At 36.7% G+C, this 14,440-nt stretch overlaps 1 protein-coding gene across 1 annotated transcript in view; it reads left to right on the forward strand.

The window, feature by feature from the left end:
- Nucleotides 1-298: 298 nt before the first annotated feature.
- LOC122401377 (transcription factor AP-2-epsilon) overlaps nt 299-14,440 on the forward strand; it is a 140,215-nt gene continuing 126,073 nt past the window's right edge. The window contains exon 1 of the mRNA XM_043403462.1: nt 299-645. Coding sequence (XP_043259397.1) covers nt 367-645 — 279 coding nt within the window. The 5' untranslated portion in view covers nt 299-366. The remainder of the gene's footprint in view (nt 646-14,440) is intronic.

Here is a 14,440-nt window from a genome sequence, read left to right on the forward strand (position 1 = left end):
CCGTTATCGAGGACAGGTGATTCATCGGTCCATTGTCTTCGAATGTGCTCGAGGATACACGCGAGGGATCGTCGCGAAAACGCACGCTCGTCGCCGTCGAGACCGTTGACTCGAGCGATATTCGCAAAGAGAAAGTGATTAATAATAAACGTGTAAGAGTTCCGTGCAAGTGTACGTGGAAGAGGAACGATATCGTTCACGAGGAAAACGAAACCGAGCAACGTAAGGGAGACTCTATGAACGTGGATCCGTACTCACTCGAACAGCGGAGGCGCCTAGCCACCTCGAACACGAGGTGGTTTTCGTGGATTCTGGTGATCGTGACCGAGGAAGCATCTGCGCCAACGCCGGGAAAAGTGGCTCAACATGTCCGTGCTCGAGGCCGGTGAAGCCGACAGGACGACGATGTCACCTCTGGACGAAGTCGTATCCCCGACGAGCGTCGAGTCGGAACTGATGGTCACCGACATGTTGGACGAGCACGAGACCACGCTGAACGAGCACAGGGACGGCAAGCGGAAGAGAGACACGGACGGCGAGGAGCTGACACCCAGGAAACTGCCGTCACTGACGAGGAACAACAACGACGTGGGATTCGTTCTCGAGGAGAGCGCCGACGACGATCTGCACGAGGACAGGGACGACGTAAGTTTGGTACATTTTTTCAGTGATTCTTTGCTAGTATCAGTGGGCAAGGACTTCGAAAGGATTGAAAATTTTTGTGGAAAATGTTTAAGGAAGTTTGGTTCCTCAATAAATGTGTCCAAATTAACATTATTTTGGAACTTTGAACAGGACAGGGGCGGCGTAAGTTTGGTCTATTTTTTGGGAGATTCGATTTTCTTTGCTTGTATCAGTGGGCAAGGACTTTCAAAGAATTGAAAATTTTTGTGGAGAATTTTTGAACATCAGAGAGGATGGTTAATGAAGTTTTGTTCCCGAATAAATATGTTGAAATTATCATTATTTTTGAACTTTGAACAGGACAGGGACGACGTAAGTTTGGTCTATTTTTTGGGAGATTCGATTTTCTTTGCTTGTATCAGTGGACAAGGATTTTCAAAAAATTGAAAATTTTTGTGGAGAATTTTTGAACACCAGAGAGGATGGTTGAGGAAGTTTTGTTCCCGAATAAATATGTTGAAATTATCATTATTTTGGAACTTTGAAGTTTGTAATAGAGGTAAACATAACAGGTTTTGTAAAAGGTTAAAGCATGACGTAATCGAAGGATATATCTATGCATTTAAATTAGTAGTTTTCAGACTGTGGTCTTGGGAGATCCAAGAAGGAAAAAAGAAGCAAATTATGTAGTGGAGTTGGGAAAATAGTCTCGTCGAAAGTATTCGTTGAAAAAATGATTGCAATAAATGTATAATCGATTAAGAGAGTATTGTAATGTGAAGTGCATTTTTTTAGACTTTGTTGGAGTATTTTTTGCGAATAAACTGTAACACCTTTTGCAGTCAAATTTACAAGGTTTATTAAAATTTGAAGTCAATTGCTCAAATATTATAGATCTTAAGATATTATAGTAGTGATGTATAAATATAAAGCTTGGTATCCCTATAACAATGACATTGACTATGACATCTTTAAATGGCCATAACTTCGTTAATTTTAGGAGTTTAGGCATAAGAAAGAAATTTATTTTTTCAAAGGTTCACACTAAATGCCTCCTTAAGCCATTTCGTGACGTTTATTTGATCGATATAATTATTTAATTCTGAATTTTTTTCAAGGAGTAATCGATCCATTTATCTTTTATCTATTATTCGTAGTTAGTAAATTTAATTTCCTCAATTTATGCTTTTCAGTTTGAGAAATTTGAAACAGCTGAAATCTGTTTTAGAGACAAAAAGAACGACGTTGAGGCATTATAATTTTTTACGTTGTTTTGTCCTACATAGTTGTAGCGAACAAGTCGTTTCTTCATTAGTTCTGTCCTTAAATCGCCTTTATTCATTAGTCTAAATACAGTAACAGACTAAACGTGAAACCTGATCTGAAACTATTACTTCCCAGAGTTACACTTACCTAACATCTCCTACTTAATTTCTAAGAAGCAGCCACATCGAATTGAAATTTCACCCAATCTGCTTTAGTTTATTAAACAGACAAATATTAAATTAAATACATCTCAAAGCTAATATCTTCCATACTCATTTCAGAGCTATTAATCAATATAAAACCATTTAAACCAAGCCAAAATATTTCAAATTACATACAATAAATAATGTATATTAAATACATCATAGAGATTTTGTTAACAATTCGATGAACTTGCTTCGATTTAAAAAATTCTTCGAGTAACTCTTTACAACACTTCGATCATTTTTAAATTAGATCATGCGAATGTAACATACCTTCCCCACCAAATTAAATCATGCTCATTATCTCAAAACTTGAATCATCACGATTCCAGATATCGAATCACGAGTCTAAATTGAAACGTATCCACACAGAAAACTATTTTCCACGCCAATAGAGTTTTCGTACGAGGCTCGCCATGTCGCGAACCTTTCACGACTCGAGCGTTATCGTAAAACGAAACTGAAATCGGTGTTAACAACGCGGTCGTTGCGCGACATTATTCCCCCGTTTCCCGAATAAATTCGAACGAAAGTCGAATATCGAATGCCGCGTGGACGAAACTCGAGATGACACCGGTCGTGGCAGCATCTCAGTGACATTTATCCACTTTTAAAGCGTACTCCATAACCCCTCTCCGTCTCAAGCTACATTGCGTAGAAACTAAATTCTCACGTGGCAAGTGAAAGAGCAGCTGTCGGTCGAGGTGTCCGCCCACGCACGTTTATACCTGTTTCACTGACTCGAACGTATTCAACTCTGACACGGGACAACAAATCAGGTGGCCGGGATCCAGGGCTATAATAAAACGAAGCTATTGGCGCGTCGAGTTTACGGTCCAGGAAGCCCCCGATGCGCCGTGGTTCTCTTTATTTAGTGAGAGTCTTTTCGTTAACGTCGAACCAGCCGATCGTCGCGACGATAAAGATCTGCCGATTTACTTCGAAACCACGTATTCGCCGCGGTTCGAATCGAATTATGGCGGCAATTGTAGCAGCCTCGCCGCGTAGTCTAGGCCTTTATTTTCGTTCGTGATATGTTAAGGGTGCCAACGTGGCTTAAAACTCGAATCTCGTCGTGCATTCGGCTCCCAGCGAAGCATCGAGCGACCTTTGCACCTTTAATCGTGTTGAAATTTTTGATATACATCCTAAACCTGCTATCAAACCATCGAGCACGTATTAGTACTTATCCCTACGCGGTTACGATCTTATAACGACCGCGATAAACCCAATACGATCCTCGCCTGTAAGCATACGTTAAATACTCAGGGCGCAACAATGCACCAGGCAAATTAAAAACAATATTCCCGCGTTTACTGCGTCGTCTCGTCGAGCTATGTAACACTACAAAGCCGAAAGAAACTTTAACACGCGGAACAGTCGTTGGAGGAGACAAGGCAGTAAATCTCGACTCTAAAATTCCATTTTTATTCCGCGCTGCTCCGCGGCGGCGTCATACTTTCCAAGCAAATTTCACACCGACCATAAAATCCTCGAGGCTCTCTAAAACTACTTAACCCGACTGTTCCTCCTAATGGGCCGAGGATATTCGCGTAACCTCGATCGATCCTCGGTGTCGGATCTCGGTCGTTTGGATCTCGTCGGGCGCTTAATCGATGGACTCTTTACTCACCCATTTTGTGTTTGTTTAGCTTTTCTTCGCGTATTTTTATAAGGATATATCAGACTGGACTAAAATTCCTGCAACAGGACTGGTCTCGAGAATTTTCAACTATAGAATTTATATTTACTTGGTACCAAGATTAAAAAGGGACGAATAGTACCTAAGAATGAGGAACATGGCTCTAGTATTAATAAAGTTTGAAAAACTACACAGTGTGAGAGAATTATCAATTATAGAATTTATATTTATTTGGTATCAAGATTAAAAAGGGACGAATGGTACCTAAGAATGAGGAACATGGCCCTAGTATTAATATAGTTTGAAAAACTACACAGTATGAGAGAATTTTCAACTATAGAATTTATATTTACTTGGTATCAAGATTAAAAAGGGACGAATGGTACCTAAGAATGAGGAACATGGCTCTAGTATTAATAAAGTTTGAAATACTACACAGTATGAGAGAATTTTCAATTATAGAATTTATATTTACTTGGTACCAAGATTAAAAAGGAACGAATGGTACCTAAGAATGAGGAACATGGCTCTAGTATTGATAAAGTTTGAAAAACTACACAGTATGAGAGAATTTTCAACTATAGAATTTATATTTACTTGGTATCAAGATTAAAAAGGGACGAATGGTACCTAAGAATGAGGAACATGGCTCTAGTATTAATAAAGTTTGAAATACTACACAGTATGAGAGAATTTTCAATTATAGAATTTATATTTACTTGATATCAAGATTAAAAAGGGACGAATGGTACCTAAGAATGAGGAACATGGCTCTAGTATTAATAAAGTTTGAAAAACTACACAGTATGAGAGAATTTTCAACTATAGAATTTATATTTACTTGGTACCAAGATTAAAAAGGGACGAATAGTACCTAAGAATGAGGAACATGGCTCTAGTATTAATATAGTTTGAAAAACTACACAGTATGAGAGAATTTTCAATTATAGAATTTATATTTATTTGGTACCAAGATTAAAAAGGGACAAATGGTACCTAAGAATGAGGAACATGGCTCTAGTATTAATAAAGTTTGAAAAATTACACAGGATGAGTTTCGTAATGTTTTTGAATAGCTTATAGATTATTTGATGTATGGAAAAATGTTTGGAATAAAAATTGTAAGGTATACAAGGGGGACATATAGTACTATAATCGATTTTTGGTTAGTTTGCTTCTCCATCGAGACAGGAAGATCATCTTCTTGAAGATGCCTGAAATAGAATCTAACAGGAGTTACTGAAATATTTTGGAATAAATTACATGAAATATATAAGAAAGCACAGTTCTCGTTAAACGTTAGATATCAGCAACGTGAGATATCAAATGTGTAAAGATAAAAGTCGTACACGGGGAAGTAATTTATTACGATGTTCGGTAACAGCAAGGAAATATGATAATTGTTTACTGCGAGAGCTCAAGTATACTAAATTTTGAGAATTAACCCTAGAATGGTACCCTGGGCTCTCACACAACGCCAGCAAGATTTTCTTGTTAGATAAAGTGGTTTATTTTACGAGGTTGTCGTCATTATATAAAGAAAACTTGGTACCGTTACACAGGATGTTCCGTGGTTTTCCGTCAATTTGCGAGAACTCAATCAGGAGGTGGAAAGGAGAAAGACACGTTACATAAAGATGGTAAGAAACTTCGTGTCAGAATTGGAAATGATATTAAACCACTCAATTTTTACGCGCGGGGAACTTTAAAACGTTTATTGACGAACTTTATATTTCTTTTTGCTTTTTGGATAAAATTCTTTCGTTTCAGAATTCGTTTTCCTGGAAATTGATTTTATCACTAGATTTACTAACACTAGATACCTTTCATGTTGACGATTACCTTAAAATACGATTTTTCTTTTAATTAGAATATGTATTCATGCCATTGCATTAAATAAATTCAACGTAAGTTGTTAAAAAATAATATTTACGAGTTCTGCAATTTTAAATATGGCTATATAGCTTCCGTAAAACTAGTGTTAAAAATTCGTCGTGTATGTGTTGAATTAGAACAAATTTTATTCAAAAATAAGAAATACAAATTTTAGATTCATTGGCGAAGTAATTTTTGGGGGATATTGGTTAAAAAAATTCTTTGTTCAATTCTAGCTTACGAATAAATTTACAAACGAGGCATGAACAATGTTTTAGTCCTAATTCGATAAAGAAATGTGCTCAATTGCGCGCGCAATAGAGCACGAACTCGAACGTCAGCGTAAGTAGAAACAGTGGGTAGTGGACAGACATACCGGAGCAACTCGTATTCAATCAAACGCGTATCCGGGAAATTTTCATATTCAATTATTTCGAAAACGATGCCTGGAACGAACAAAATTTATTCCTGATTTTTTATTTATTTTTTCATATAGAATCATTTCACTTTGAGTTGCACCATCGATATGAATGGTGATCGTGAATACAAGGAAATATGTACGTTTCAAGTACAATAAATTGTACTCTACTTCGAGATTAGTTTCATTAATTATAATTTTATAATTTTAAAGTTCTTAAGATATTAGATAAATTTCACATTAGGAGGGCATATTATAAGTATAACTTTTGATCAATTTTCACTATATTGGAGGAATATTTTTTAATACATGACGTAGGTCACTTTCATAATAACCGGTGCAATTATAATTTTATTATTTTAAAGTTCCTTCGAAATTGTTCTCCATTACAATGCTTTTCTTCCACACACGAGTGATAGGACTTTTCATAGTGGAACTAAAACAATCCTTGAAACATTAAAGTAAATAAATTTTTGTCATGAAACTTGATTTTACGAAAATTCATACTAAGACAAGCTTTAAGTTACGTATGTAGTTTGCAATTGTATAAAATCAAAGGTTTGACCTCCGTAAAAAATAAAAGTACTCTATTTCGAGATCAGTTACACTAATTATAATTTTATAATTTCAAAGTTTCTTCGAAATTGTTCTCCATTACAATGCTTTCCATCCACACACGAGCGATAGGACTTTTCATAGTGGAACTAAAACAATCCTCAAGTTGAAACATTAAAGTAAATAAATTTTTGTCATTTACGAAAATAAGTAGTGAGACAAGCTTTAAGTTTAATATCGTAATAAAATCAAAGTTTCGGGCTCCGTAAAAAATTGCACGGCCAGTGAACGTGTTATAGATCGAATGGTAAAAAAGTTAGCTTCGATCGGTGATCTAGCGGACGGGTTGGCGATCGTAGCGGCGAGGATAGTACCGTGACGCGACTAATCAGCCGCGAGATCGAGCGGCGTCTCTGTCGCTCGCGAAACGATGATCGGGAATTTATTATCTTGATCGAGCCGGACGATACCTCGCGCGGTACGAACGGCCTAATTGCTACAAGAAACATGTTCGTGGCGCGTTCGCGGTCGAGATACGCGATCGTCAGGGTGCTCCTCCTCTCGCGTTCGGGTTTACGATCGTCCCGACGTGGAACGTCCACTCGAAAACGGGGACAGTGGCCAGCGGGCAGCGCGTAGGCAGGATTGTCGTAGGATACGAGCACCGTGCACGAGGTCACGGAACGGGTTTCAGGAAAAATCTACGCGCGATCCTGAGACGCGACGACGCGGTATCCTGGGTATCTCCTGGCCACCGGTAACCGATTCGATGCCGATCTCCGCGATCCGTCGAACGCCATTAGAGAATCCATTAACCGCGTTCCCCGTTGATACCTGCGACCCCCGGAAAAAAACATCGACTCGCGTGAATCTTCCGCGAGCAATCTTTCTTTCCTGGACATCGTGGAAGATTTTGCGTTCCGTAAAGAATGACGATTTTATTAAATCACAACGGTAGATGATCCACTCTCGTCGACGAGCACCAGAAATGTAATTTTTATTCTCAAAGAACTACAGAATGCACTTAATATGTGAAAATATAAGAAACATTTAAAATAAGATATATATTATTGTGTTTAGGGGTTGAGACAACCCTCTACAAACCTCCCATTTTATCAATTCTAAATAGCAAGGGGGTATCAGTCTTTCTTTCTTCGGCACCGTGGAAGATTTTGAGTTCCGTAAAGAATGTTGATTTTATTAAATCGCAACGGTAGATGATCCACTCTCGTCGAGGAGCACCAGAAATGTAATTTTCATTAACTGAATCGAAAATTTGATATTGATAGGCTGCGGATGTTTGTGCATTTATGGAAAATTTTAATTCTCAAAGAACTACAGAATGCACTTAATATGTGAAAATATAAGAAATATTTAAAATAAGATACATATTATTGTGTTTAGGGGTTGAGACAACCCTCTACAAAACTCCCATTTTATCAATTCTAAATAGTAAGGGGGTATCGGTCTTTCTTTCTTGGGCACCTTGGAAGATTTTGAGTTCCGGTAAGAATGTTGATTTTATTAACTCACAACGGTGGATGATCCACTCTCGTCGAGGAGTACCAGAAATGTAATTTTTCTCAACTAAATCGAAAATTTGACATTGATAGGCTGCGGATGTTTGTGCATTTATGGAAAATTTTAATTCTCGAAGAACTACAGAATGCATTTAATATGTGAAAATATAAGAAATATTTAAAATAAGATAGATATTATTGTATTTAATGGTTGAGGCAATCCTCTGCAAAGCTCCCATTTTATCAATTTAAATAGTAAGGGGGTATCAGTCTTTCTTTTTTTAGCACCGCGGAAGACTTTACGTTCCGTAAAGAATGTCGATTTTATTAAATCACAACGGTAGACAATCCACTCTCGTCGGCCAGCGTCAGAAATGTAATTTTTATTCACTAAATCGAAAATTTCGAATCAAAGATATAAGATATAGACTGCGGATGTTCATGCATTTATGGGAAATTTTAATTTTCAAAGAATTACAGAATGCACTTAATATGTGAAAATATAAAAAGCATTTAAAATACGATACGTATTATTGTATTTACAAGTTGAAAGAACCCTCTACAAAGCTTCCATTTCATCAATTCTATTAAGAGGGTATTCTAGTGTGAACCTCTGAAGAAATCGATTTCTTTTTTTTGCATTTTCTTACAGAATATAATTTGAAAAATCTGCAAAACCTTATGCCTAAACTCAACAAAACAAATCTAATTTTTTAAAATATCACTGAAACATGTAAAAATAAACCTTGTAAAGACTGCAAAAGGTGTTCAGTTTATTCACAAAAAATTCTTCAAGAAATCCTAACAATGCACTTCATACTAGAATATCCCTTGAAATTTGTATAAAGATTCATACACATCATTTTTTCACAACGATTTGAAATTTTTTTCGCCGAATTTAGGCACTACATGTCGATTCTTCTTAAAAATTCGTTTTTCATTTTTAATAAATTTGTTTGACGCTGTACGGAAATTTTGTTTAATACTTTTTTGTAGGTACCCATGAGCTCTACTTCAGAAAAAAATTTCAATGAAATCCAGTTACTATTGTAGGAGTTATGGTCATTTGAAAATTGGACCTTTTTTATGGGGGTTTTCTCACTTTACGAGGTTAAGAAACAACTTTTCGAATATTTTTAGAATTTTTACATATTCTTCACTAAAATACGCGTCGTTTGCCTTTCGAAACATTAAAATCGTCCAATCCGTTCAGAAGTTATGATATTTTAAACATTTGAATGAATTTTCGAGGAAGCATTACATTAGATTTTCGGTAAGGAATTATTTCTCGAAAGTGTGTAGGATTTAGGGAGTATATGTATTGACCAAAAATGATGGTAATGGACCCCTACAATCAAAAATAATTTTTCCAGAACGATTCGAAATTTTTTAATTTTGTCGACAAATTTGTTCACCTACTCGAATTTTTTTCTCGAAAGTGTGTAGGAATTCGAGGGTATGTGTATTGACAAAAAATGATTGCAATTAACCCCTGCAGCCAAAAATATTTTTTTTAGAATGATTTGAAATTTTTTTTTCGACGTAAAGTCAGTAAAATGTCACTGGTCAGACATTATATTTTCGGTAGTGAATTTTTTTCTCGAAACTGCGTAGGATTTCGGGGGTGTGTCTATTCACCAAAAATGGTTGTATTTAACCCCTGCAACTAAAAATAATTTTTTCAGTATGATTTGAAATTTTTTAATTTTGTCGAAAAATTTAATCTAAACTCAACCAAACAATTTTAACTTCTTTAAAATATCACTGAAACAGGCAGAAATAAACCTTGTAAATTTGACTGCAAATGATGTTACAGTTTATTTACAAAAAATTCTTCAAGAAAGTCTAAAGAATGCTCTTCACACTAGAATATCTCCTCATAAAAATCCACAGTCTAGGTATTGATCAGCAGTATCTAATAAAACATACAAAATTATAAAACAAATTATACAAAATGTTTATCAACTACGAAACAATTATTCGTGCTTGGAAAGTGAGTTGAGAAAAATTGATCAGACGAAAAAAGAGAAAAGTTAAAATAATAGTCAGTGTACTCTTATTACTCTACTTTGATATCCACAATTATTGTTGCCTCGAAAAATTGCCTCGAGTCATTTTGGCATACGTATTTTCTACTAATTTGCTAATAGTATTTGTTTATTATCTCTGCAATTTTGGGACACATTTCTATCCAAATAATCTCATAAATTAAAATCTTTGTGTTGGCCATGACAGTAAATTAATTTCTTTGCAATTTTACACAGTGGAACAGTGGTTTCTAAGCTATTTTTAAAGTAAAACTTGTGAACCATTTCCTAACATGAACTATAACGTGTATTAAGTTCAATAACACAGTAATGTTACCTACTAAAAACAGAATACAGTAGAACCTCGATTACTGACGGAAACCGTGATAGGAAACTCTTGCAATAAACGGGGTAACCAATCCAACGACCAGTAGCCCTCACGCGACCTATCCCCGCCATTACATTGAACCTTACTCTTTGCTCAGAGACCATTCTCTCCGCTTGTCGAAACCGTGTGCAACGAACGATGCTCTCGAGCAATAAAATCGTGTATCTACCGTATTCGCGAGTGGCATTCCGTATCATTACTTTGAAATTATTTCACTCGAAACGTATCGACCGTTAATTTTTGCGCGATCGTACTCGTCGTCCATTAAGTTTTGTGTTTAAATAAAGGTGTATCGTTCCTCGAGTATTACGTTTAAATAAACGCGTATGTTTATCGATCGTTACGAAAGCATCCTTATAATTACCGGTCTCGCGAGGCGCATACCGAGCAACGGTTATCTCGTACGGGAGTAAAACTCGCGAACTGTGGCAAATCAGCTTTACAGGCATCGAAACATTCGGGAATAATAAGAATGTTCGCGCCGCGGGAGAGTTAACGACTCTGTAAATGGATAAAAGAGCTATAAAGAATCTCTTCGTGCGAGGTCTACGCGTTCGGAGCGAAGAGAGAGAGAGAGAGAGGTCTTCGAAGAAACACCGGAAAGGGTAATAGGTGAATATCACATCGGATGTCGAGGATCGTGGCGTAAAGTTACGAACAATTTATTTACACACAATCCCCCCGTGATTCGTCGATGTCGCGTTCTACGTACACGGTCGACTTGGCGGAACATGCTCGCCGCGATGGCGATTCCAGGATCCGTAGAATAGGCATCGGGGATTCCATTAGCCGTATTTCCTAGTCGAAGCAAGCGTAAAAATCATCTACGACCGTTCCCGGCACGATTCTTTGCGCCGGGAATACATCTTCGAATTTACCGTTTTCTATCGGCACGCACGAAGCTCGATTTCTTCGGACATCCATGTGTCTCAAGCTGTAAAATCGCTTTAGAAAGCGGTAGCGACTAGCATGCATCGGGGAACCTCGTGTCTCTAGAATTTTTTTATATTTATATAGCGTACAGGACAAGTCGAAGTCGAAGGGAAACGAAAAATCTTTCGAGTTACAGACATCCGAAGCGTGGAAGAATTCATGTAGGAAAAACGAAGTTTCCTGACTGTAAGTTGTTTTTATTCGATAATTAAGACACTCTGGAAAACCAGAAGTTTGAATTCCTTTAAACACTACCCAAATGTAGGGTCAGTTGCCCTAATATGGAGTACTTTATACACATGTTTCACTTGGTTGTAGAACCTTTATGAAAACATAAATATTATGAATTTAATCGTTCTTTCTAAAATTTAATTTAGTGTTAAGTAATCGTTTGCTATCGAATCTGCATTTCGAACGAGCCAAAATCGTACAAATCGGCGTGCCAATAAACAGAATGTAAACCCCAGGGACGGTTTAAGGACTCGAGGTTCCGCGATAAGGCACAAGATGCATCGAGGTCGTAAATTCCCGAACGTAGGCCCGTTTTTTAATTTACAATCGACGACATCGTTCCTCTTCTGTTCCCCCCGATCTCGAATTCATCGACAAGTTTTCGGGCGAATTTCTCGCGTCTGGCTGACAGAGGCGGCAGTAAACTCGCGGTTTGATCATCGGGGAAATCCCCGGCTGACAGTTTTAACGCTCGTTGTTAATCGCCGTTATAAAGTTATACGAACGGTTAAAGGTGAGGCTAGCGCGCCTTTCACGTGGCACCGGCGGACGAGTGCTCGAAACACGTGGATTTCATTCCACATTCTCCCAGCGCTCTGTCTTCCCGACTGGGACCAGATACGCGTTATTATTAGTTTTAATTATGGCTATTAACAAAACTGTGCCCCCGTCGAGGAAGACCACGGGAAACGCTCGCACGACCTCGAATCAATTTTATCCCTTGGCCTTTAACCGATGGTCATCGGTGGGAATGGTTGCTTTTTTATTTTTTAGACGAGGTAACGTCGAGCCAGTAGCCATCGTCGTACGAAACAACGCGCGTGCGTGGTTTTTTTTTAGCGGTGTTTAAAGTCGCATCAATTGCAAAGTACATTAACGACCTAGTGAAATAAGAAACGATACGCAAAAACATTGTACGCGACAAATTACTGTATTTAACACTGGCGGACCTACCGGGACGCGTGCTTGGATCGTCAACGTGGCTGTAAAATCCCCAATGTTTTGCATGGATATTTATATATTAATGACATTTTATGTTTCATTAAGTTATTAACGTGTTCTATCGCGTACCAAGTTTGAGGAGCTGTAAAAAGTCAATTTATGTAGCAACGATATTTCACATATTATTAAATTATAATACATATAATCTTATTGGTATATAAATTTACTTGCAGACGAGTCATTAAATGTCGAATTATTCATACCTGACTTGAGATTCGTTTAACGAGTTTGATAAAGTGTGATATATTTCCTGCTTTCTCGATCCTGATTCTGAAAGTCAATAATTACGTGATTTATTGTAAATTGTGGGCCTCGCGTATAATAGGAAGTCTATTGTTCGAGGTATGCACATCCTGATCTTACTTTCGTTGTTATACTTTACTGATTCCGAATTAAGTACAAGTTTTCACATTGCGAAGATTAGAAATGGGATTGGAATGGACTTTCATTTATGGATGCATAACTTCTTTGTTGATACGAAATACGTTATGTATCCTCCATTAATACGAATTGTTTGCATTTTGAATTATTAATATCCTCCAATCCGTTTAAAAGTTATGATGTTTTGAACATATACATGAAATTTAAGTAGAATATTTCTGGTCAGACATAATATTTTCGGTAATGAATTTTTTTTTCGAAAGTGTGCAGGATTTCGAGGGTATGCTTATTCACCAAAAATGATTATACTTGACCCCTGCTACTAAAAATAATTTTTTCAGAATGATCTGAAATTTTTTAATTTTATCAAAAAATTTGCCCCCTACTCGAATTTTTATCTCGAAATTGCGTAGGATTTCGAGGATATTCCTATTTACCGAAAATGATTGTAATTGACCCCCGCACCCAGAAATATTTTTTCCAGAACAATTTGAAATTTTTAAAATTTGTCGAAAAATTCGTCCCCTACTTGAATTTTTATCTCGAAATTGAGTTGGATTTCGAGGGTATGTCTATTCACCGAAAATGATTGTAATTGATCCCTGCAGCCAGAAATATTTTTTCCAGAACGATCTGAAATTTTTTAAATGTGTCGAAAAATTCGTCCCCTATTCGAATTTTTGTCTCGAAAATGCGTAGGATTTCGAGGGTATATCTATTCATCGAAAGTGATTGTAATTGACCCCCGCAGCCAGAAATATTTTTTCCAGAACGATTTGAAATTTTTTTTTCGTCGAAAAATTTCAACACCTGTCGATTTTTCTTAAAAATTCGTTTTTCATTTTCAATAGATTTGTTTGACGCTGGATGGAAATTTTTTCTAATACTTTTTTGTAGGTACCTATAAGCTCTACTTTAGAAACAAATTTCAATGAAATCTATTAACTATTATAGGACTTATGGTCGTTTGAAAATTGGACCACTTTTATAGGATTTTTCTCACTTTACGTGGTTAAGAAACGACTTTTTGAATATTTTTAGAATTCCTACATATTTTTCACTAAAATACGCATGGTTTGCTTTTTGAAACATTAAAATCGTCCAATTCGTTCAGGAGTTATGATGTTTTAAAGATTTGCATGAAATTTTCGGGGTACATTTCTGGCCATACATTATATTTTCGTTTAGGAATTTTCTTCTCGAAAGTGCATAGGATTTCGTGGGTATGCCTATTCACCAAAAATGATTCCATATAACCCTTGCAACTAAAAATAATTTTTTTAGAATGATCTGAAAATTTTTAATTTTGTCGAAAAATTCGTCCCCTATTTGAATTTTTATCTCGAAAATGCGTAGGATTTCGAGGATATGTCTA

Source organism: Colletes gigas, unplaced genomic scaffold, assembly GCF_013123115.1.
Source record: "Colletes gigas isolate AHSC1104 unplaced genomic scaffold, ASM1312311v1 Colletes_gigas_Sc00024, whole genome shotgun sequence".
NCBI lineage: Eukaryota > Metazoa > Arthropoda > Insecta > Hymenoptera > Colletidae > Colletes > Colletes gigas.